The sequence below is a fragment of the Sprattus sprattus genome, assembly GCF_963457725.1.
Source record: "Sprattus sprattus genome assembly, chromosome: 3".
Lineage (NCBI taxonomy): Eukaryota > Metazoa > Chordata > Actinopteri > Clupeiformes > Clupeidae > Sprattus > Sprattus sprattus.
Genome location: NC_137922.1, coordinates 4,502,378 through 4,528,959, shown reverse-complemented (window position 1 = coordinate 4,528,959; position 26,582 = coordinate 4,502,378). Strand labels below are relative to the sequence as shown.

Here is a 26,582-nt window from a genome sequence, read left to right as displayed (position 1 = left end):
GCCATCACACACAATCATACAAGGTTCAAGGTTAGACAGAGATGTATTGTTATACATAAGTGGCAATAATTTACTGAAGTTCTGCCCCCCCCCCCCCCCCGTTCTCTGTACCTCAGGAGAACCTGCGGCAGTATGTTGATCGCATCTTTAATGTCATCACCACGTCTGGCGTGCGTTGCCCAACTGTCATGTGTGACATCTTCTTCTCACTGCGGGAGTCTGCTGCCACACGCTTTCAAGGTGTGTGTGCTCTGCTGTGTGTGTGTGTGTGTGTGTGTGCTGTGTGTGTGTGTGTGTGTGTGTGTGTGTGGTGTGTGGTGTGTGGTGTGTGTGTGTGGTGTGTCATGTGTGACATCTTCTTCTCACTGCGGGAGTCTGCTGCCACTCGGTTTCAAGGTAATTTCAGAGAAGTGGCAAAACTGTGAAGGAGGGGAAGCAAGAGAATAAAGAGGCACGCAGGTCATTCATCCATCCATCATTGAGGGACTGACATTAGATCATTCATCCATCCATCAGTGAGGGACTGACATTAGATCATTCATCCATCCATCAGTGAGGGACTGACATTAGATCATTCATCCATCCATCACTGGACATTAGATCACTCATCCCTCCATCAGTGAGGGACTGACATTAGATCATTCATCCATCCATCAGTGAGGGACTGACATTAGATCATCCATCCATCCATCAGTGGACATTAGATCATCCATCCATCCATCAGTGGACATTTGATCATTCATCCATCCATCAGTGGACATTAGATCATTCATCCATCAGTGAGAGGTGGACATTACATTAGTAGTGGATCACCAGGTGATCATGATTCTTGAGGCACGACTTATTCAATCATGATTTTTCAATTTATTACAAATGTTTGTCATTTTAACTAGTGCTGACAGCCACAAAATCATTTTAGTTATGTAAATGTTTTAAGAATCTTCAGGGATTCGCAGAAGCATTACATTCACCTGCATCATGTGAGTGTGAAACTCAAATGGTTTATGCCATAATCAGCGACCCAACATGTTAAGAAGATACATCAAATCTGGAGTCAAATATTTACTAAAAAAATGCAATTAATTGCCAGATATGATAATGTTAAACACCCTTAGTATACATGCTAGCATGCAAGAAGCAAAAACATCTATGCATACATACAAATAGGCCAGTGGGTGTAGAAATGCATTCACAATAAAATAACAACAACATAGTAGGGGTTTATTATTTGTCATTGTGATAATTGTGTCGAGGGGGGGAGGGGGATAGGGGGAGAATAGTCTGAGACAGAACAAATGTTTAAAACTTGAAATGGTCTGGTTCCAAGTCCATGTGTGTGTGTTCTGTTCCTGTCAGTGGACTGATGCTGTATGTTTGGTTCACCCTCCCACCTGCTGGCCATTATCTCACACTGCAACCTATTTTTCTAAGCAGCCAGTCAGTGAATGGTTATATGTGCACCCCAACATCTTTTCAAAAGTCTATGTTTAAAGGGGGTACAGACTTAGAAATCAGTTTCCATTCCAATATTGTTTATTACTGGTACCACTCACTATTGAGAGTTGAGTTTGTTTTAGATGAAGTTTATTTATGACTTTATCGAATGTTAAGCATTTGTGTTACTTTTAAGTGTGCATGTAAAATTAATTGACAATTAATGAGTGTCTTTGTGTGTTCATGTCCATGCAGTTGACCAGGATGTGAGATACACAGCAGTTAGTAGTTTAATGAGTGTCTTTGTGTGTTCGTGTCCATGCAGTTGACCAGGATGTGAGATACACAGCAGTTAGTAGTTTAATGAGTGTCTTTGTGTGTTCATGTCCATGCAGTTGACCAGGATGTGAGATACACAGCAGTTAGCAGTTTCATCTTTCTGCGGTTCTTTGCCCCGGCGATCCTTTCCCCCAACCTGTTCCAGCTGCGGCCTCACCATCCGGTAAGAGCCATTGGCATTCTCCCACTGCATTCTCATGTCCAGGTCGATAGTCCATGTCCTGGTGTTATTAAAGGTAGTGATATAAGTGAAATAAGTTTTCCTTATTGTGAAATTCAGAGTAAAATAGGTTTGCAAGCAGCACACTGAAATAGACAGACTGTCACTAACACACAGAGATTCACTTTGTACTCGTGCACATTTTCACACTCTCCTCAGGACCCTTGCACGTCCCGCACTCTCACACTCATCTCCAAGACCATCCAGACCCTGGGCAGCCTTGCCAAGTCCAAGTCTGTGAGTAATCTGTAATCTCTCAAGCACAAATACTGTAATGTGCTAACTAGTGTGAGTAATCTGTAATCTCTCATGCACAAATACTGTAATGTGCTAATTAGTGTGAGTAATCTGTAATCTCTCAAGCACAAATACTGTAATGTGCTAACTAGTGTGAGTAATCTGTAATCTCTCAAGCACAAATACTGTAATGTGCTAACTAGTGTGAGTAATCTGTAATCTCTCAAGCACAAATACTATAATGTGCTGACTAGTGTGAGAAATCTCTCAAGCACAAATACTGTAATGTGCTAAGTAGTGTGAGAAATCTCTCAAGCACAATACTGTAATGTGCTAACTAGTGTTTCACGGTGCATCTGGCTGCAATCCTGAATTATGGATACCATAACAATGTCAAACTGGTGGGAAATATTCATGTATTAATGTGTACTTGAAGACCATAGTGTTGATATATTGGTGTCTCCCTCTCTTTCCCTTTCTCTATTTTCCAGGCTAGCTTCAAAGAATCCTACATGGCTGCATTTCATGACTACTTCAACGAGCAGAAATATGCAGATGCCGTGAAAAATGTCAGATTTTCTTTCGTTCTTTCATCTCAGTGCAGTCGTTCTATGTTTCCTGAAGTTTGAATAGGTGTTCTAGTTCTGAAGTCTTGGTTCTGTATTCTATTTTAAAAACTAAAATGAGACTAATGAGGCTTCTATCACGCTGATGGTATGACAGAATGCACCTGTTTTTTTAAAGATGTTATGGTGTGGAGGAAGCTGTCAAATGCTGTCACATAAAGAAGCTAAATGTGATTCTGCATCTTCCTCCTCAGTTTCTGGACTTAATCTCTTCTTCTGGCCAATGGGACCAGAGGAGCATTGAGACACCCATCATGCTGAAAGAGGGGTATGTAGGCTATGAAATGATCAATGAACACCATTCATATTAGTATGTGTCAATGACAGGTGGAGAGCCTTATACTTGGCACAGACCCCACCTGCCCGGCTGTAAGCAATGAAAGAGCTATTCAGAGTATCGAGAGTCAATGTTAGGAGATGTAGAGTGCAGTCATTCTGATGAGTGGATTAGAGGAGGTGGGTGTGGATGGAGAATCAGTCATTGAAAAGTTTAGCATTCGTACCACAGAGGATGTTACTCTGAAATTAATCTGAAGTATACAGATGTTAGTGTTGCGTTGTGAAGTTAATCTGCAGTGTACAGATGTAAGTGTTCCGTTATGAAGTTAATCTGCAGTGTACAGATGTAAGTGTTCCGTTATGAAGTTAATCTGCAGTGTACAGATGTAAGTGTTCCGTTATGAAGTTAATCTGCAGTGTACAGATGTAAGTGTTCCGTTTTGAAGTTAATCTGTAGTGTACAGATGTAAGTGTTCCGTTATGAAGTTAATCTGCAGTGTACAGATGTTAGTGTTCCGTTATGAAGTTAATCTGCAGTGTACAGATGTAAGTGTTCCGTTATGAAGTTAATCTGCAGTATACAGATGTCAGTGTGCCTTTGTGTGCGGGGCAGTGGGCATATATGACTATGTCTGGGCACATGTCTACAGGTTTTTATTTGCTTTTTAGTTCTTTCCAAATGTAGAGTCATGATGTTGCTGCTTGTATTTTTTCTCCTGGGCAAAGGAGTGTTAAGCTCACAGTTAAGAGAGTGAATGGAAAGGGTTCCTGCAGGTAAGAGGCCCTGTGACGGTCCTGTGACAGGTTAGCTCTGTGACCTCTGTGTGACCCCTGACCTTTGACCCTTTCCACCCCATATGAACAACCCAAGAGTTCACCATTTAAAAAAATGAAATGCCATGCATTGGTTGGTCACTAGAAACCAGGCCCGACCTTTGAACTCTTTTCCAAAATCACTGGTTCTCGTTAATATTCAGAGCAGTAAACATGAGTAATCTTGTACTGTTGAAGTTCAAGTCACTTATGCTTGCTTACAGAGTGATTGCTGGTTCTGCTCCCACCTACTTAAATGCTCTTGTAAGGGCAGATGTTAACCCCAGGATGCTGCACTTGTCTAATGAGCTTCGTTTAGCACTGCCAACTGTGCAAGTATGGCAATCTCTAGACTATTCTCTTTAGTAGTTCCACGTTGGTTGAACAAGCTGCCTAGCACTGCGAGAACAGGGGCATCCCTCTCTACCTTTAAGAAGCTCTTGAAGACCCAACTCTTCAACTCTTCCTCTAACTTGTACTAAACTCGCACTTACAAAATAGTATTTATTGTTGCAAAAACAGGAAGCTTACATTATTTCAAAGCTATGGCTCGTTTCTGTTTGCAGCCATTTTAATTTTATGTTGGAAATGGAAGTGTACCAGAGTGCTCTTCGGTAACTTATAGTGATATTACATTTATGCTCTATGGTTGTAGTCCACCATCGCATAAAAAATAAGGCAAACCAAAAATGTGAAAGTAGAAGGCATTTGATGAATGGCCCTATTGTAATATAATAATAATAAAAAAAGAAAACAGAGCCAAGCATGTCATTTCATGAACCTTTGTTGTGAGCTGTGTTTTTGGTTCCCAGTCCTAAGTGATTATTCAAGTGACTTAACATACACTTGATGAGTCAACCTTGTGTTGTGTTCCTGGTTAACGATTAGAGCTGTCCTTGTTAGGTTTGTCTTAGTTCACTAGAAATACAAGGACAAGTTCTGTAATTGTTTTTGGATGAAGAATCGTACTGACTTGTCTTAATGTCCACTAGGGCTGAACGATTTTAAGAAAAAATTGAAATTGCGATTTTTCTGGTAGAGATTGCGATTTCGATTTCAACCACGATTTATTTTCTTTATATCAAGTTCCAGTATAAATGAATATAACCAATGAATTCCATTAAGGTAATCAGGGCTCGAAATTAACTTTTTGGCTTACCAGACAACATGACATTTTTTACCAGCCAATCATATTTTTTACCGGGCAAAATTAAACCTGCCATTTCAGACCTACTCTGACATTGTTTGATATAAACAATCTTTACCTATGATTTTAATATCATTGTTAATCACTCTCAGAATGGATTAAAAGAAATCAACCAATATTGCCCAATTGGCTGGTGACTTCCGCAACACGCGCTGTATGCTATACCCGGGAATCCTTAAAGGCCCTCCTTCACGATACAGTCATTATTTAATTTACTTTTGCATGACCACAATTTTTTAAAGCACATTCAAGAGTTGGCTATTAAAAATGTACTTCAGATGAATTAATTTAACCTCATAAGAAGCGCTGCATTAGGTCTAGGCTACTAAAAAAAAAAATCTAAATTAAGCTTTTAAATGACACTTATATGATAGATAAATATTGTCCAACTAACACTACAGCATGGATATTCAAAAGCTTATTATACTATAGTCTTACTGATCTGACAAAAAACCGCATTGAAAAAAACGAAGGGAAGGCAAACAGTACCTCTGCTTCACTGAAGGGGGCGTGCGAGAGCAAAGGAAAAAAAAACTTACCGGAGCATGACACTGTGTAGTGGGCGAAAGGCTTGATGTTATGAATACATGTGTTACACAAAATAAAATGAGCCACCTACTGCAACATGCCCTTGGTGAAGCTGTAGCTGATGTTGTGGCTGTTGTTTCTTCCACCCTAGATGTTCTCTGCACCTTTGCTTGAGGTGATGCAACGGCAATGAATCAGCACATTATTTTAGCTTTCGTTTAACTGCGTTAACTTGCGTGTGGTCAACTAAGTCGGTTTCAACTTTAAAATTGCGCTCGAAATATTAGAACTTTATAACCTTTGTATTCGCCGGCAAAGTATTAGAACTATGTATTCGCTGGCTAAATTATTGTATTAAAAAGCTATTTTTAACCATGACGGGCGCAATAGTCGGGAGATTTGCTCCGCAATGTCACTCGCCAAGTGGCGGAGAATCAGAGACAATTTAGTCGCCAGCACAAGATAAGTAAAAAGAGTGTACACCTTTTCTTAACGGAACAAAGTCATGTCAGGGTAAGGTGCAGATAAGGGATTTTAGGGTAAGATGCAGAAGAACAACAACAAAAACCAACTGGAAGTTTTCGTTCACGAAATGCACCGTCAAACTCATGTATGGCTCGGTTGTTCTGCTTGACCACAGATCCGTATAGTTGACGCGTAAAACTCCATGTTTTTCCAGCTCATTTACAACTTTGGCCTTGCATTCTCCGTACAGCTGTGGGATGGCGACTTGGTTAAAGTAGGTGCGGGAGGCCAGAACATACCTCTTGTCCATTGTGCGCAGCAAACTTTTAAATGAGTCTTTGGTCACTGTGTTTTGGCCTCAAATCCAAAATACTGCCAAATGACCGACGTGCTGTTTTTCTTCGACAATAATTTCGTCGGCTCTGCGTCTTCTCCCGCTTCAGCCATATGCTTGAAGTTGAATGTCGAGCTACACTGATTGGAGTGGAGCAAACGTCACCTGGTCACGCGCAGCCTGCAGCTTTGTGATTGGTAGCTGACACAGAGCCTTTCTACACCGGCATTGAGCATGCATGGGAATTATTGACGAAATTATTAGGCCTAGGCTATTATTATTCAGCAAGAAAAACCGCAGCTTTGACGATCCCAAAATCGTAATGCTTGAGATCGCGATTTTCGGTCGAAAACGATAGATCGTTCAGCCCTAATGTCCACCTGGCAAACCGAGAAATGGGACAGAATTAAATTCATCCAAAAGCTTTTACGTACAAATTGTTTCCCCACATTTTCATGGGTCAAAATATTCCATTGATAATCTGTGTAAAAGCTTGATCTGAATAAAACTATCTCATGCAACTTAATTTAAATGAATTAATTCTATCAGATTTGATATTAAAGTTTTGATGTGGAATTTTGAAAGAACTAAAAAAATATTAAATGTCTTGGCAGGAAATCCAGAAAAAAATCAATTCCTTTGCTTGTAAAACTGTTTTGGAAGAGCTGCAGTTAGGCTACAGTTAGGATTAAAATGCTGCAAAAAATAATAGTGTTAATTATTTGTTAACGTTACATTGCTTGCACCCTATTTTATTTATGTGTTTATTTGTCCCAAAGATGTAAACAGAATCATTTCTTGACACTCATACTGGCATAGTACGTAACATGCACTGTGCTAAGAGCCGCATGGCTTTTGGATGTGCGTTACGCTTGTGCGTGCCAATATGCCAATGTAAACACACATTTGGATTTCAATGGGAATAACTGTATTCCTAACCACATTAGGTGTGGTAATATTACAATAGACCATCATGAATGGAAAACAGCATATGGCGCAGAGGCCAGTAGGTGTGGTCATTGTTTGCTGTTGTTTACTTTTCTCCTCATTCCATATGCTCTCCAGATTTATGATTAAAAGAGCACAGGGCAGAAACCGCTTTGGAATGAAGAACTTCAAAAAGAGGTGGTTTCGACTCACCAATCACGAGTGTACGTACCACAGAACCAAAGGTAATCTTGAGTGATGGTAATAACAACCCCTTTCTACTCTCTCTCCCTCCTTTTGTTTGTCTTTGTCTGTGTGTGTGTGTGTGAGTGTGTGGGGGGTGTGTGTGTGTGTGAGTGTGTGTGAGTGTGTGTGTGTGTGTGTGTGTGTGTGAGTGTGTGTGTGTGTGTTTGTGTGTGTGTGTGAGTGTGTGTGTGTGTGTGTGTGTGTGTGTGTGTGTGTGTGTGTGTGTGTGGATTTGTAATGCAACTACCCTTTTGTTTAGGAGAGGGTGCTCTTTGCAGTATTCCCATTGAAAACATCATGGCTGTGGAGCGATTGGAAGAGGAGTCCTTCAAGATGAAGAATGTAAGATTTAGACTTCAAAATCAAACGCATGGGATTAAAGTAAGGAGCACATTTCTGATGTGTATATTTCTCAGCAGTGTATACACCCGTGTCCAAATCAGTGTTAAGAAAGTGATAATTATTTACCAAAGTGTAATTAAGTGAGTTTGAGGAATAGGATGAGGCCATTGACACTGTCTTGGGCATGTAGCACTGTGCGAAACAACCTAAACATAGATTCAATTCAATTCAGTTTGATTCGTTTATAGAGCACCCAAAACAATCAAACTGTCTCAAGGCGTTTTTCAGAGGCTAGGGCCTGAACCCCCTTAGAGCAAGCACAATGGCGACCTTAAACAGAACGAGATCAAAAAGAAAAGGGGGGTTGGAGGCAGAAGGAGAGGTCATGTATCATGACGAGCCTGCTAGCATTGATGTGGTAGATGTATACGACATACATGGGGGAAATGAATCATGACGAGCATGCTAGCCTACAGGTAGTATATGTATACAACATACATGAGGGGAAAAGTATACAGCATTCAGGTGTTGAGTGTACATAATACATAATGTGGTATATACATGATGCATACAAAATTGATAGTGGAAAAGGTGGGGACAGGGCATTCAAGTACTGTAGATTTGTGAATATTGATTATATGTGACATTCAAACACAAGCCAGTAAGGCTGCTACATTAAATATGAGAATCCCCAAATTAGTAGGCTTGGTTACTCGTTATGAAGCCTAATATATTTTCTAGTGCTGTCAGTTTAAGTTAACTATGACAAAAATGCGATTAATCGCGATTAAATATTTTAATCGTTTGACAGCACTAATATTTTCTAATACTGATTCCTAAAGAACAGATTGTAGATAACCGACACAACACCACAACACTGTTATAGTCAGTCCATCTAGAATTTTGTGAGGTTGCATTTTTTTCTTATTACCACAATAAGTAAGAGAAACTAGATGACACATTGTTAGCAGAAATGAATGAGCGGTCAAGGTGGAAATGCGTTACAACTCCAAGTGCGTTCATTCTTAGCTACCCGAACGCTGTGAAGTCCATTGTGCTACCCGAAGGCTGTGAAGTCCATTATGCTGCCCGAACGCTGTGAAGTCCATTATCCCGCTAGTAAAGGTGCTGTGTAAGGGATAATGTATAGAACGCAGGTCATTGTCGGGAAAATAAGCCCCGACAGGGCGAACAGCACCCCGACGCGATTATACATAATCCCGCTACTTGCCAACACGAAAAAAAATACTTCACACAGTGTTTTTCTTTACAATTTATTTGTTACCATTAGTATTAAAAAGCGGAGAAAGCAGAGAAATAGTTCGTCAAAGACGTTGAACGTCAAACATTTAACAAACATTCTTTAGAACACAGCTGCTCAACCGTCCGCTGAAACTCCATTGACAAGTTACCAGACTACTTGCGGAGTGCTACGAAAGACGTGAATCAGAGGCAAAAAGGCCACTTTCCTTGACAGCGGTCATTATTGCATAGCAACGGTCAGGTATCGGTTAATAACTGACCGCAGAACGTTGGGAAGCCCCATTCAAGTGAATGGAGCATTCTACAGCATTAAGAAGAGCCGTGTAATAATACTAGTTACCTCAGGACCTCCTTCAGCACACTGAGTCTTTGAGTGTACCATCACACCCCACTATGAGTCTATGGGTATACCATCACACCCCACTATGAGTCTATGGGTATACCATCACACTGAGTCTATGGGTGTACCATCAGACGCCAAACTGTATTAGGTTCCCCCAGAGTGAAATTGAGCATAATGCACGTTTAGCAGATCAGTATGTACCTGACTCCATCTATATCATTTGAGTTCTGTTCTTCCTCCTTCCCTTCCCATACCTCCTGTTCCTCTGCAGATGTTCCAGGTCATCCAGCCCGAGCGTGCCCTCTATATCCAGGCTAATAACTGTGTGGAGGCACGGGACTGGATAGACATCCTGACCAAGGTCAGCCAGTGTAACCACAAACGCCTGAGCACCTACCACCCCTCCGCCTACCTCAACGGACACTGGCTCTGCTGCAAGCTGTCTTCAGACTGCGCCCCAGGATGCAGCCCCTGCACCGGGTCAGTCTGTGTATATCTCATATACTGAGGCTTTCCACAGTCTAGTATTGCTTCCTTGCTTCAAAGGTGGCGATATTAGGCAAACTGGACGTCTCATACTTGTTCCTCCTAGGTATGCTCATATGCAGTAACAGGTTGTTCATTTGAGGTGCAATCCTTCAAAAGGACAACAGTATATGCTGAATTGTGTGGACTACATGTGGACACCACATAGTTTTCCTGTACACTCGCCATATTAGCATTTAGAGGACCAAACATCCTGATATTGCATTCTCATTGTAGAAACCAGTTTAAACTTAATATTTGCACAACCCAATAGGAGAACTGGTTCCATTGTTTACAGTTATAGGTATAATGAATGTATTTGACAGAGTATTTTGTTACCTTTTACTTAAAAACTAAATGAAAAAATTGAATATTAACAAAAAAAAATAAAGCATAAGATGCATTACACAATATGGGAGGTCACAGGGGCCCGTGAGGTAGGTGCTGCTGCCCCTGGGGGTGACGCTGAGATTGGGAGGGCCCAGGCCAGACGAGGGCCTCTCGATGCATCACCAGCCACCTGCGTTGGGGTGCTGTTCGCCCTGTCGGGGCTTATTTTCCCGATAATGACCAGCGTTCTATACATTATCCCGCTTATTATACGGCTACTTGCCAAAACAAAAAAATAACTTAACACAGTATGTCTTTTTACAACGTATTTGTTACTATGCGTAGTGTTAAAAAGCAGAGAAATAGTTCGCCAAAGACGTTGAAATTCAAAGACGTTGAACATTCTTTAGAACACAGCTGCTCAACCGTCCGCTGAAACTCCATTGATAAGTTACCGGACTACTTGCGGAGTGCTACGAAAGACGTGAATCAGAGGCAAAAAGGCCACTTTCATTATTATTGCATAGCAACGGTCCGTTATCGGTTAATAACGGACCGCAGAACGTTGGGAAGCCCCATTCAAGTGAATGGAGCATTCTGCAGTATTAAGAAGAGCCGTGTAATAAAGGACAATATAAGACTATAATAACGACAATAGTTATCACAAAAATTATAATAACAACTAGCCTTATAACAAAATTTGAGAGGCATATAACAAATTAGAATGACAGATGAGTTTTAAAGAGGTGTGATTTGAAATGCTTCTGAATAAACAATGGATGTCTTTAGAATGGAGAGTATTGGATAGTATTGGACTGAACCTTGGGAGGAACTAAACTAACTACAGGAAACAGCTTACTCTGGCATTAGATAGGCTCCCCTTATGGGGTGAAGCAAGTAAAAACCCTTCAAGGAGAGCTCATCCTTTGACAGGATAGGAACCCAGTTTAGGATAAGGGAGGGTGTTGGGCGGGATAGGTCCCTAGGGCTGTAAACCATGTAGCGTTCAGTCAGTATGCTACTGCAGTGGTGCACATGTTCCGTGATGACACTCCCATTGCAGCTGAATAACTTCTGTAAATCCCTTTTGATGCGCACAAGAATAGAACAGCTCTTTTGCAACACATTATGTAACAATGCTGTATTTTGTAACCCTCTAAAATGTCATTTAAATATATAATAATTCCACATTTTACAACTTGTATGCAATTTGTTATATTTGTTTTCCACATTTTGTTACTAATTATTTCATGTTCATTGAAGCTGTGAAAATAAGTCATAGTTCCATGATGCGTAACAGAGAGAGAAGACCTTAGATTGGTGCTGCTTACTGCAATAACCTGTTCATCGTTTCTGTAATTATTTATATACTACAGGAAACTTTGAATGCCGGTTTAGGTATAACATTTTAAAGTTATTTGTAATTTGATAGAGTTTATTTCACACAATTTTACCCCTGTTTGTTGGACCGATGGTGTGTGTGGCTCAAGTAACATAAGAGCCTAAAAGCAAAAGATTGTTAATAATCCTCTATATTAATACAATAATAAACCATGCATTCATGGACTTGTGGCACACAGACTGAAGCAAGTTTATAAACATTATATTGAATTATATTAAATACATTTTATGATACATGATATGTGATTGGCTGTGGTGTTTGTCTGAACACAGCATGTTCAGCTACATGATATGTGATTGGCTGTGGTGTTTGTCTAAACACAGCATGTTCAGTTACATGATATGTGATTGGCTATGGTGTTTGTCTGAACACAGCATGTTCAGTTCCATGATAGTGATTGGCTGTGGTGTTTGATTGACAGAGGCCTGCCGGCTAATATCCAGTTGGATGTGGATGGAGACCGAGAGTCAGAGAGGATCTACACGCTCTTCAGCTCCTACATGTCCAAACTTGTCAAGATGCAAGGTGGGTCAGAGATGTTACCTAGCCCACAGCTTAGTAGCCAGAGAGGTCAGAGATGTTACCTAGCCCACAGCTTAGTAGCCAGAGGGGTCAGAGATGTTACCTAGCCCACAGCTTAGTAGCCAGAGAGGTCAGAGATGTTACCTAGCCCACAGCTTAGTAGCCAGAGAGGTCAGAGATGTTACCTAGCCCACAGCTTAGTAGCCAGAGAGGTCAGAGATGTTACCTAGCCCACAGCTTAGTAGCCAGAGGGGTCAGAGATGTTACCTAGCCCACAGCTTAGTAGCCAGAGAGGTCAGAGATGTTACCTAGCCCACAGCTTAGTAACCAGAGAGGTCAGAGATGTTACCTAGCCCACAGCTTAGTAGCCAGAGGGGTCAGAGATGTTACCTAGCCCACAGCTTAGTAGCCAGAGGGGTCAGAGATGTTACCTAGCCCACAGCTTAGTAGCCAGAGAGGTCAGAGATGTTACCTAGCCCACAGCTTAGTAGCCAGAGGGGTCAGAGATGTTACCTAGCCCACAGCTTAGTAGCCAGAGGGGTCAGAGATGTTACCTAGCCCACAGCTTAGTAGCCAGAGAGGTCAGAGATGTTACCTAGCCCACAGCTTAGTAGCCAGAGGGGTCAGAGATGTTACCTAGCCCACAGCTTAGTAGCCAGAGAGGTCAGAGATGTTACCTAGCCCACAGCTTAGTAGCCAGAGAGGTCAGAGATGTTACCTAGCCCACAGCTTAGTAGCCAGAGGGGTCAGAGATGTTACCTAGCCCACAGCTTAGTAGCCAGAGAGGTCAGAGATGTTACCTAGCCCACAGCTTAGTAGCCAGAGGGGTCAGAGATGTTACCTAGCCCACAGCTTAGTAGCCAGAGGGGTCAGAGATGTTACCTAGCCCACAGCTTAGTAGCCAGAGAGGTCAGAGATGTTACCTAGCCCACAGCTTAGTAGCCAGAGGGGTCAGAGATGTTACCTAGCCCACAGCTTAGTAGCCAGAGAGGTCAGAGATGTTACCTAGCCCACAGCTTAGTAGCCAGAGGGGTCAGAGATGTTACCTAGCCCACAGCTTAGTAGCCAGAGGGGTCAGAGATGTTACCTAGCCCACAGCTTAGTAGCCAGAGGGGTCAAAGGGTCGGAAATCTGTTGGATTCCTGGATTTACCCCACAGACTTTTTTGAGTTGAATGTTGAAGCCATTTTTCTGTCCTCTCCTTTGATTTATATGGTTTGAGCTGGCAAGCTAATTTGGGATGACCAACATACTTAAAACTAACATCCACATAGAGTTCAAAAGGATACTGAAATGGTACTAGATTTAAATCCACATAGAGTTCAGGTGGATACTGTCATAGATTTAAATCCACATAGACACTGAAATGGTACTAGATTTAAACAACCACAGAGGATCTAGATCTATCGTTCTGACTTCCTGGCATTGTACGATAGAATACTTGTGATGCTATGAAAGGGACTATCTCATGGGATGATGGACACTAGACACAGGCTTGACAACCTAAACCTCATCTAGTGCACTGTCACTGTCTCTTTGAACCAGGTTGGAATACATTTCAGTTCGGTTTAAAAGGAGTTCTATGAATCCTTTCTCTGCTAGTGTGTTGTGCGTTGCAAATTTGGGGCCGTATTCACAAAGAATCTTAGGGCTAAAAGTAGGTCATAAGTGGCGAATTTAGGAGAAACTCCTAAAAATAATGGGCGTGTCAGTCTTAAATGTAGGACTCCTAATTTTTTTTACTAAGAGCAATTCACAAAATATTTTATCCCTAAAAGTAGCACCTAAGTCTAGGACAGCTTAAAACTCCTCATGAGGACTCCTAAATCACTAAGACCTATTCACAAAAAATCGTAAGATGGCTGCAGCCGACTTGGAATTGATAAAAGACATTGCTTAAACCGTGAAGGTATTAATATTGTCGTAGAATTAGCGCGGGATGCAATGACGCCTTTAAACAACGATGTGTCCCGAAGTGAAATGTTTGGAAACATAAAGATTTTTGTTTGGCTTCGCGGAAAACGCAACTGACGACACTGGGAATCATCAGTCAGCCGTTTAATTCATCAAACTATCAACGCACTGTAGACCCCACATCATCCAACAGTTTATCCAGACAATCGCCTATTACACAATATCAAAGTAAATTCCATGGCGATCGCAGGAATGTCCAGTGACGGGACACACATTACAATAATTCGTCCACCGTGGCCTGGATGTACCGATGACTGGTGCATTTCAACGGAGAGCGGTCGCAGGTTTTTGAGAACTTACCAGCTGGATGCCGCTGGGGTGACAGTGGCTATTGGGACCAGTAGGCTTTCGCCTAGGCTACGGTTCACGTTCGTTTCGCTTTGATCAATTAAGATTGGAGGGCTTGAAGGGCCGTATGTGCTGATATTTGAAGTGGTCAAGGGCTGGAAATATAATATCCTAACAGTTTGCTGGGTGCTTTAATTATTACTGCCTTGATTACATGCAATTGCCATATTTTATATTGATCGCTTTATATTTCTCTTAACGTGCTAAGTGTCATTCCCGTTGGATGCACAAACTTGTCATCATGCGTGTGCATTCTGCTAACTGCACTGTCCATAACTATTTAATATGACTTAATTTGAAGCCTAGGTTATTCTCTTATTTTCAGTCGATATAGTGGGATTGTTAGAGAGACGTCACGAATGAGTTTTTAATGAGAGAGCCTGTCAACAACCAATCACCGTCCTCACCCCTTCTAAACTCGTGCATGAGAAGCGACGTCATCCATAGCAACGGAGTTTTTATCTTAAGCTTAGGAGTTGGTATTATCCTTAGTATGAGTAGGTCTCAGAGCCGTTGTGAATCACTTTTAAGAAATTACTCCTACGTAAAAGGTTTTAGCGCGAGTTAGGAGCACTCCTAGTGGTAAGATAAAAGGCTTTGTGAATACGGCCCTTGGTCTCCACATGTAATTATCTTGAGCTGGGATGCTTGTTTGTATTGATACCTACACATCTTGAGCTGGGATGCTTGTTTGTATTGATACTTAAACATCTTGAGCTGGGATGCTTGTTTGTATTGATACTTAAACATCTTGAGCTGGGATGCTTGTTTGTATTGATACTTAAACATCTTGAGCTGGGATGCTTGTTTGTATTGATACTTAAACATCTTGAGCTGGGATGCTTGTTTGTATTGATACTTTAACATCTTGAGCTGGGATGCTTGTTTGTATTGATACCTACACATCTTGAGCTGGGATGCTTGTTTGTATTGATACCTACACATCTTGAGCTGGGATGCTTGTTTGTATTGATACTTAAACATCTTGAGCTGGGATGCTTGTTTGTATTGATACCTACACATCTTGAGCTGGGATGCTTGTTTGTATTGATACCTACACATCTTGAGCTGGGATGCTTGTTTGTATTGATACCTACACATCTTGAGCTGGGATGCTTGTTTGTATTGATACCTACACATCTTGCAGTACATTAAAGATAAAAGTTAGCTAGGAAGCTTAGTTGGCTTCCTAAATGTTTTGGGGGCACAAGAAAGTCAAACGTGAAATATGTGAACTAAAGTAACTTAACTGAGCCTGCATATAGCACATATGTAGTCAATGTACACATCCATGCTGTTTGTCCATATCCTTCTCTAATCATGCTCCCTCTCGTAGAGGCATGCGGGAGTAAGTCGGTGTATGATGGACCCGAGCTTGAGGAGTACTCCAGCTTTGTGATCGACGACCCCCAGGAGACGTACAAGACCCTGAAGCTGATCGTCTCCGCTGTGCAGACCCTGGAGCAGCAGCACACACAGTACAAGCGAGACAAGTTCAGGAAGACCAAGTATGGCAGCCAGTAAGTGCCTCCTCAGATCAACGCTAAGGAACAGCTACTCTTTCTGATTTCATCAATGGGATTGTCCCTGTAGAAGTACACATTGCTGGGTAGAGATTATGTGGAATGTCTGGAAAACTCTTTGTCACAGTTTACTGGCACTACAGACACTACAGGTGGAGATTTGGGTTATTTGCTTCCATAACATGTGTTGTAGTCGAAGGAAAACATCCTAAATATACATTTTACATTCTGCCTAACAATTCCCCTTACCTGTTCTAAAATCAGCACAAACCAAGGCCTCTGGGGTCTTATTGCTTAATTTTATTCCTAAAAACATGGTGAAAATAGAATTTCCGTTGGCAGTATTTTCTGGTTTATGGAGTGATAAAGAGACATATCCTACATTTCCCCTGTAAAAATCTTCGTCTGAAATATGTCAACAATATGAAACAAGATTTTAAAGCTGGCTTTTTCCAGTGTCCAGCGTTATGTTCTGAAAATGCATGCATGTTTAATTAGATAGTGCCTCATTTGCATATTTAAACATAATATTTTAGAATACTTGGAATACAAAGTAATAAACTGGGTAAGTTTCATGGTGATCTCTATAAGTAATAAACTGGGTAAGTTTCATGGTGATCTCTATTAGTTCAAATGTTGACCCTATTCACCTGTAGTGTCATCAAGCCATTTGGTGCGTGCAGAGAGGCAGAGGATGCTTACTGTTATCTTCTCTCCTCACATCTCCCTACTCACACTGATGGCATTATCTTTGACATGGTTGTTTTCTGTTGACAGAGAGCATCCAATCGGTGACCAGGGTTTCCAGTGCTACATTCGGCAGCAGTCAGAGAGCTCCACCTACTCAATCTGACCTCATTGGTGATCAACATAGACCCATATATGTCTATGGTGATCAATAGCACATCTGGTCCAGCAGCTACACGGATGGATCATTATCTGTGCAACAGCAAGAGGGCAGAAAACAAACAATGCATCGATGTTTCAGCTCAGACGAACAAAACGAATCATCAGAGTTAAATGTGTGTCAAACCCCACACACTTTAACCAGCTGCATGACACAAGCAAAACAAGGACCAATCTCTTTTTCTGTTGTAATTCCATTCATATTTCTATCTTGATGTACTAATCAGTGTGCTATGCCATTGGGTACACCAGTGAGAGTTCACAGCGTTGCCAGTACTTGTCTTTGGTGAAAAGACTTTGAAGAATTTGAAAGCATTCCTGTAAACCTTCTTATGTACGTATATCTTGAGTCCAACATGAACCTCCAATGAGGTGTTCACTGTCTCTCTGGACTCTATATTCTGTTCTCTATATGTATTTGTGCCGTGGCCAAAGCCAAATCATACCATCTGATGCCATTTCTACGGCAAAAAACCTGTGAATGGACAGATGGCTAAATAAGATGGTTCCTCAAGGATATGGATTAGCTCAGGCAATTATTTTTCTACAACAAATTTCCTGGGGGGTTAAATGTGTCTTTTTCCATTCTTGTAGATGTTGTCGTGTGCAATCATTTTTTAAGCAATGCATTTTCTTATCTTTGTCTATGGGAAGGTATTAAGGTATTATGTGTTTCTGTTCAGTGTGTGTGTGTGTGTGTGTGTGTGTGTGTGTGTGTGTGTGTGTGTGTGTGTGTGCAGCTTGTTATAAATATTGGCAGTCAGGACTTCAGTGTTAAGTGATTATGGGAGAAGAATGCATGTGTTCTTTGTGGCATCTATGTCACATTTTTTTTTTTACTTTTTCATGGTGAGACTAAAAGTTCCCATACAATCAAAGAAACCTCCTCGTAGTTTTATTTCCTCCTTTTTAAATTTGGTTTGTATGAAGGTGACTACCTTGATATGTATTCCCCTGCTATACCTGACTTTTGAATATACTGTAGGAACAGACTCAATTTCTTGCACCCACAAAGTAAGGCCACAGTATTTATTTTTATAACATGTTTTTATGAAATTGTATGGTTATGCCAATTGTCTAGAGACGCACAGTGTTTTTTTTGTTTGTGCATATGATTATTTGTCAATAACATTTGATAAACAAATGATAAAAATAACATCGTTATCCACCTTCATATAAAAGGGGAGCATTTTTTTCGAAACACACCTTATGAACAGAAACTATTGTATTTTGTATAACTTTGTAATGAGCATTAAAAAGTTATGTGATATGTGTACAGGAATTGAATTGAAAATCAAAATGAGTGTAATTTCATCGAAATGAAGGAATTTGAGTTATCCCTCTGGTCCTGTGTTTTTTCCACTTTTCAAAATGAATAATAATTTTAATGCTGTCATTACAGTACAGACAAAGCAATGCACTACACTGTTATTCCTAGGCTTCCTATTAAAGTGCTTGTAAAGCGATGCACTATAGTGTTTTTCCTAGGCATTTTCTTATAATTCTTCTGAGCGATTTTCTGTGAATAATTTAGCTTGAACCACTGAACATAGAAACTTCCTTCAAAGTTAATTTGATAGGTCTCGTAAATTCCACCTGTGCCATGTTATTTTGATAATTGTACACTTCATAAGTGTAAGAATTAAGATTAAAGATTAAACACTTTATACGTGTAATTAAAGATTAAACATTTTTCTTACTCCTCATCCATCTTTCTATCTATCTCGTTATTTATATCCATTTTCCCATCGATTTAGTCTCTTCATCTTTTCCTCTTTTTCACTCACTTTCTGGATTGATACTTGGACCCCTCCTTTTGTCTATCTGCGCTACTTCCTTAGATGAGATCCTTCATTATCATAGGTTCTCTTATCACTTGTAAGCGGAAGACACTTAACTTCAGCTTAAATGATGGAGCGTCACTTTCAGCTCAATCTTTCTCAAACTGAGTTCCTCGTATTACCAGCCAACCCGCTATCTCACAAAATATTAACTTCCAGCTCGGTTAACGTTCATTAACCCAAACTCAATATGCCCAAAACTTGGGACTGATGCACTGATGTCGGTTAAGAAGCTACTACCTGACCTCAACGGATTAACTCATTGTATCTTTGACGATAAAACAAAAGGGTTAAACAACCAGTAACAGGTACGTTTACAGACCGTCAGTCATGTTTCATTAATAGTAGTTAATTCATTTCAGAGAAGTTATTCGGTTTTAACATCAGAAATCATTCAAAGAAAGAAATAATGCAAAGAAATAATACAAAGAATATAACTTAAATGAATGTTCTCCGACTAAAACTATACAACTATTCATTTATAGACTTTAAATCCCACATCATACTGCTGCCTGAGTTCAGCAGACAGAGAAACTTTTATTATAGCCATGCAACAGTGTAACCTGTCTGTCATTGTTTTGATTGGTCTGTCCACTCTTCTCCCTCCTCACGCTCCATATAGGTGCCATCACTCCCAACCCCTACACATCATGGGGATGTAGAATACGATTCAATACCTCTTAAATCTTCTAGCCAAGCTACGAAAGTATTTTCTTTTCCCAAGTTCTGTCTTTTGCATTACATAGAGGTCATGTGCTTCCTCTTTCCGAACAGAGGTTTTCATCCAATTCATCTGTATATTTGAAGCGTATTAATGGAAATCCTGCTTAAAGAAATGTGTGTACTAGGGAGTTTCCATCTGCCCTCACTCCTAATCAGGGGAGGAGTTGTGAACAGCTGTAAAGGTTCAAACCTGAGGTTGTTAGGGCAACTTAACCCAAAACACATAATAAAATCTCAAGGAATTGATTTGATAGGAACAAACCCATTTCCACCACCCTTAGTCGCATTACACCCTATGCAAAACAGGAGTTAATCTACCCCCCTTCAGCAAATTCATTTCTTATTCCGATAAAGAAGATTATATGCAAATTTCAAATGTTATCCTATACTTTTGGATTGGTTAAAATTTGATGAATAAGTTTGATGGAAACCACAGCTACTAATCATTGGACTAGCAGTTTCAGCCAAAGGGACACACATCTACTCTGACAATATCTCCACCAAATGTGCAGCTAGTGGGTCATTGGAATCAAGTCCGCTGTTGGGGAGAGTGGGGGTCAAATCATCAGGGTGTGCTCCAGGTCTGACCGTGATGCACCAGATGGTTTGTTCATGGATCCCCAAATAAAGCCATCTGCCAGTGCGCCACCCTCTCCGCTATCTCCAGCCCACTCCAGCCCTAATCCCTTGCTACCAGGTCTCTCCAGCATGGTCAGTTTGATGTTTTTATTTACATATTTACAAGTGAACCTGTCTGTGTAGCAGGGGCGCTCTTCTCTCCTTTTCTCCTGACATCCTAAAACTGCTTTAATCAAACAAACACCAGGTTAAATAAGGGATAGTGATGTATCTCAGGCTGGGAGGACCATGACCAGGTTAAATAAGGGATAGTGATGTATATCAGGAGGACCATGACCAGGTTAAATAAGGGATAGTGATGTATCTATGGAGGACCATGACCAGGTTAAATAAGGGATAGTGATGTATCTCAGGCTGGGAGGACCATGACCAGGTTAAATAAGGGATAGTGATGTATCTACGGAGGACCATGACCAGGTTAAATAAGGGATAGTGATGTATCTCTGGCTGAGAGGACCATGACCAGGTTAAATAAGGGATAGTGATGTATCTCTGGCTGAGAGGACCATGACCAGGTTAAATAAGGGATAGTGATGTATCTCTGGAGGACCATGACCAGGTTAAATAAGGGATAGTGATGTATCTCTGGCTGAGAGGACCATGACCAGGTTAAATAAGGGATAGTGATGTATCTGGGGCTGAGAGGACCATGACCAGGTTAAATAAGGGATAGTGATGTATCTCAGGCTGAGAGGACCATGACCAGGTTAAATAAGGGATAGTGATGTATCTCTGGAGGACCATGACCAGGTTAAATAAGGGATAGTGATGTATCTCAGGCTGAGAGGACCATGACCAGGTTAAATAAGGGATAGTGATGTATCTCTGGAGGACCATGACCAGGTTAAATAAGGGATAGTGATGTATCTCAGGCTGAGAGGACCATGACCAGGTTAAGTAAGGGATAGTGATGTATCTGGGGCTGAGAGGACCATGACCAGGTTAAGTAAGGGATAGTGATGTATCTCTGGAGGACCATGGCCAGGTTAAGTAAGGGATAGTGATGTATCTGGGGCAGAGAGGACCATGACCAGGTTAAATAAGGGATAGTGATGTATCTCAGGCTGAGAGGACCATGACCAGGTTAAATAAGGGATAGTGATGTATCTCTGGAGGACCATGACCAGGTTAAATAAGGGATAGTGATGTATCTCAGGCTGAGAGGACCATGACCAGGTTAAATAAGGGATAGTGATGTATCTCTGGAGGACCATGACCAGGTTAAATAAGGGATAGTGATGTATCTGGGGCAGAGAGGACCATGACCAGGTTAAATAAGGGATAGTGATGTATCTCTGGCTGAGAGGACCATGACCAGGTTAAATAAGGGATAGTGATGTATCTCTGGAGGACCATGACCAGGTTAAATAAGGGATAGTGATGTATCTCAGGCTGAGAGGACCATGACCAGGTTAAGTAAGGGATAGTGATGTATCTCTGGAGGACCATGGCCAGGTTAAATAAGGGATAGTGATGTATCTCTGGCTGAGAGGACCATGACCAGGTTAAATAAGGGATAGTGATGTATCTCTGGAGGACCATGACCAGGTTAAATAAGGGATAGTGATGTATACCATGACCAGGTTAAATAAGGGATAGTGATGTATCTGGGGCTGAGAGGACCATGACCAGGTTAAATAAGGGATAGTGATGTATCTCAGGCTGAGAGGACCATGACCAGGTTAAATAAGGGATAGTGATGTATCTCTGGAGGACCATGACCAGGTTAAATAAGGGATAGTGATGTATCTCAGGCTGAGAGGACCATGACCAGGTTAAATAAGGGATAGTGATGTATCTCTGGAGGACCATGACCAGGTTAAATAAGGGATAGTGATGTATCTCTGGAGGACCATGACCAGGTTAAATAAGGGATAGTGATGTATCTGGGGCTGAGAGGACCATGACCAGGTTAAATAAGGGATAGTGATGTATCTCAGGCTGGGAGGACCATGACCAGGTTAAATAAGGGATAGTGATGTATCTCTGGAGGACCATGACCAGGTTAAATAAGGGATAGTGATGTATCTCTGGAGGACCATGACCAGGTTAAATAAGGGATAGTGATGTATCTCTGGCTGAGAGGACCATGACCAGGTTAAATAAGGGATAGTGATGTATCTCTGGAGGACCATGACCAGGTTAAATAAGGGATAGTGATGTATCTCAGGCTGAGAGGACCATGACCAGGTTAAGTAAGGGATAGTGATGTATCTCTGGAGGACCATGGCCAGGTTAAATAAGGGATAGTGATGTATCTCTGGCTGAGAGGACCATGACCAGGTTAAATAAGGGATAGTGATGTATCTCTGGAGGACCATGGCCAGGTTAAATAAGGGATAGTGATGTATCTCAGGCTGAGAGGACCATGACCAGGTTAAATAAAGGATAGTGATGTATCTATGGAGGACCATGACCAGGTTAAATAAGGGATGGTGATGTATCTCTGGCTGAGAGGACCATGACCGGGTTAAATAAGGGATAGTGATGTATCTCTGGCTGAGAGGACCATGACCAGGTTAAATAAGGGATAGTGATGTATCTGGGGCTGAGAGGACCATGACCAGGTTAAATAAGGGATAGTGATGTATCTCTGGCTGAGAGGACCATGACCAGGTTAAATAAGGGATAGTGATGTATCTGGGGCTGAGAGGACCATGACCAGGTTAAATAAGGGATAGTGATGTATCTCAGGCTGGGAGGACCATGACCAGGTTAAATAAGGGATAGTGATGTATCTCTGGAGGACCATGACCAGGTTAAATAAGGGATAGTGATGGATCTCTGGAGGACCATGACCAGGTTAAGTAAGGGATAGTGATGTATCTGGGGCTGAGAGGACCATGACCAGGTTAAATAAGGGATAGTGATGTATCTGGGGCTGAGAGGTGATGTATCTCATAAGTGATGTATCTCTGGCTCAGGCTGCCCAGGTAAAATACGGGTGATTAAGATTTGTACTTTTCAATAGTGACTCTTAGTGGAAGCCAGGCTTCCTCCGAATTAAATGATTTGAGAGCTCTGTAACAATACACAAATGTGAATATGTCCGGAATAATCCACCGCTCAGTGTCGGAAAATAAATCCTGACAGGATAAACTTATCCCACTGATCATATGGTTACTTGCCAAAACGATAAAAAGGCATTCCTCTACAATATCTCTTTTTAACGATTGTGTTGCCTTTTTGGTGGCTTCTGCTGAGAAAAATAGTTATTCAAGCAAATAGAACTTAAAGGTTTCAGGTGTGACTTGCTGAGTTCAAGTACCAATGAATGTCTGTTACAAGAAGTGTGTAGAGCATGCCCAGGAATGTTTGGCTTCCACGGAAACATACGGCAAAGTGCAAGTGGGTTGGTGAAGGAATCCAACCTGGTATGGTCTTCACACTAATCAGATCAGATATAGACTGGAGAAGGTAATCATCACATTTAAATCATCATGACTGTGAAGGACCCAGTGCAGGGTTTACGTCTGTATGTGGGTCTGGCCAAAAGCCTACAGTCAGTGTGAGGGTTCAAAAGTCATATGGGATCAAACTAAAGCTTGAAAAGGATCAAGCAAACCATAATCCAACACAAAAATGCAGATTAGGGACATGCAAAAATAAAAATAAAGAAAGAAAAATCCAAATTCAAAATCTCTTGAAAAATCCTTCTAAGCCTCTAAGTACACAGAGGACAAGATTGAGCAGTCTCATTCCACTCACTTCCCCACCAGACAGAACAAGTAAACATATAGAAAGGTGGCCAGGTTGTGAGTCCGGTGCGGGACTGTCTGTCTGCGCAACACCGGTTACACATACTTGAAATGGTTTTAAATCTGATGATTTATCCAGTCTAAAACCTTCCACTTTTGTAACTGATACAGGTTGTGGTTGTCCAGTGTGTTTGGTGTCTTTGTCTTGTAGCGGGATGAAGTTCCAGCCCGTGAGACCGGATGGGTTGTTTATATATAGCCTGGCTGCTGTCATCATTGGTTACATCATCAATAAAGATGAGTCAGCCGGTTCCCAAAGCAGCCACGCATCCCCAGGCTATGACACTTTCTCCTCCATGTCACACAGATGGGGGGGAGGGGGGGGGGGGAATTGACAAGCTGGATAAGAGTCGTAATGCAACAAAAAGCCAAAAAGGTGTCATGTATTTGTTTACATTATGGACAGTTCCTGTCTTTTCCCATACCTTGTCTTTCCACGACTTTGGTTAAGGTTCATTTTAGTGTCATCTGTCCATATACCTTTGCTCCAGAACCATTGTGGCTTGTTTTATACGTTACGTCAAATCTTAAACATTCATTAACAAATGATCATTCATGATTGTTTGCCTTCTTGTAGTGCAGGAGATTTCCAACCCAGAGCAAAAAACTATTAGCCTGACGAAGTCATACTCATAATTCTAGTCAGACTATGAGTCTGATACTGCTCCATTGAGCTGTGATTATGGGGCGTGTTTCAACGAACCAGGGAAAAAAATGCCTCTTCGCTCAATTGGTTACCTAGAACCAATCAGAGCAACGTAGTATGACCATCTGATACATTAGCTTTTACCGGATCCCGTAGGAAGGACGGCAAAAACATCTTTTCGATCGACAAATGCCTTGATCGCGTTTCTCTGTTCCTCTTTCAAAATGAATGCGCTGTCAATATCTGTGAGATATGCATGATCACGTTAGCCGCGAGGCTACCTAGCTACTATGTGTTTCAATGGATTTTTGGTCTAAGCGTTAGCAGTAACCTAATACTAATGGTCTTGAGTTTCAGCTAAGACTTACAATACTCTACAACATTCGTGCAGCACAAACACAACTTATCGAGTCAATGTAGACATAAAAAAAGTCGTGTAGATAGCTTTATTCACATAAAATATTTCCCACTAACAGGCTCCCGAGACGCCGCCATATTGGTACGATTTCGAATCTACCGTTAATTCAACTCAAGCGTTGGTTATTCATATGTCCATCATCGTATAAAGCCCACCCTGAACATTTCATTGGTTAGATCATTTTGCTGAAAACTGATAACTTCTCCCCAATGGAGCAATGCCAGACCGAACTTCCCGACCTCAAATGTTGTGGGTCGGGGTTCGGTCTAGTATCCAGGCTAAAAAACTATAGCTAGTGGATTAAAAATACATAGGGGATTATAATGGAGGCTAGTGGAACAACTGTGTACATTTGTATTTCACTATACCACCAAAATTATTTGAGGATGCAAAAATTGGATCCTACAAAAGCATATCTTAACTGCATTAAAACGGCCTAAACTGACATAGTGACGCTTTAAAGGCACCCAGTGCAACTTTCGAGGCTTAAAAATAAACATTCAATTTCTAGTCTTTTTTACACATAGTAAGATTCAATAACTCCATACCATTACATACCGACATTCAAGCAGCAAAGATGAGACGTCGTTGTGTGGTGAGAACTGATAGAAAATCGATAACAACAACAATCGCCGCCATTTTCTTTATTTTTTTGTAGCCTACAATAAATAAAGCAGGCTTCCAGTCAATGGAAAAATGGCTTCTCCCCACCGGCGATTGTTGTTGTTTACGATTTTCTATCAGTTCTCACCACACAACGACGTCTCATCTTTGCTCCTTGAATGTCGATATGTAATGGTATGGAGTTATTGAAACTTACTATGTGTAAAAAAGACTAGAAATTGAATGTTTATTTTTCATTGAATGTTTACATAAAGTTGCACTGGGTGCCTTTAACTGCATTAAAACGGCCTAAACTGACATAGTGACGCTTTAAGTTAGGCACATGTTGAAAGTGGAGGTGAAAAGGCTAAAAGTGAGAAGGACTGACAGGGTTATGACCAAATATGGGTGTTCCGCTGATGAGTTGAAATTCCCACTGCATTTGGATCGCCCCCAATTGGTCCAACATTTATTTTCATATCCAACTTACATGAACTCCGTAAAACGAATTCAGAAGTAGGCTACAAATGTCTCACAGAGAATGACGGTGACAATGTGTCCTGCACATCACAGTTGCCACATAATTCGATTTTGCATGAGGAAATGTTTGACTTGTGACTAACATTGTGATTCATAGTTGTGCTTTATCGATCATGAATGTTTTGTGAATACTGGACAACCTTCAAAAACACTCGGGGAGGTTTCCCTGTTATAATCTGATAGGGAACACAGAATAGTAACTTCCAGTTCAAACTATAAATTCGAGTCCTCGCATGAAATGCTAGCCTATGTGTACACTGCGTGATGCAGTTAGGTTAGGT

At 41.2% G+C, this 26,582-nt stretch overlaps 1 protein-coding gene across 2 annotated transcripts in view; it reads left to right on the top strand.

The window, feature by feature from the left end:
* rasa3 (RAS p21 protein activator 3) overlaps window positions 1-18,464 on the top strand; it is a 61,245-nt gene extending 42,781 nt beyond the window's left edge. The window contains exons 14-24 of one of the 2 annotated variants that reach the window (XM_080833860.1): window positions 117-240; window positions 1,830-1,936; window positions 2,153-2,230; window positions 2,722-2,799; window positions 3,051-3,124; window positions 7,548-7,654; window positions 7,918-7,997; window positions 9,875-10,083; window positions 12,282-12,385; window positions 16,041-16,224; window positions 17,005-18,464. In XM_080833860.1, coding sequence (XP_080689986.1) covers window positions 117-240; window positions 1,830-1,936; window positions 2,153-2,230; window positions 2,722-2,799; window positions 3,051-3,124; window positions 7,548-7,654; window positions 7,918-7,997; window positions 9,875-10,083; window positions 12,282-12,385; window positions 16,041-16,224; window positions 17,005-17,080 — 1,221 coding nt within the window. In that variant the 3' untranslated portion in view covers window positions 17,081-18,464. Of the gene's footprint in view, window positions 1-116; window positions 241-1,829; window positions 1,937-2,152; window positions 2,231-2,721; window positions 2,800-3,050; window positions 3,125-7,547; window positions 7,655-7,914; window positions 7,998-9,874; window positions 10,084-12,281; window positions 12,386-16,040; window positions 16,225-17,004 lie in introns of both variants that reach the window. The other variant, XM_080833859.1, reaches the window with a different exon arrangement.
* Window positions 18,465-26,582: the final 8,118 nt, after the last annotated feature.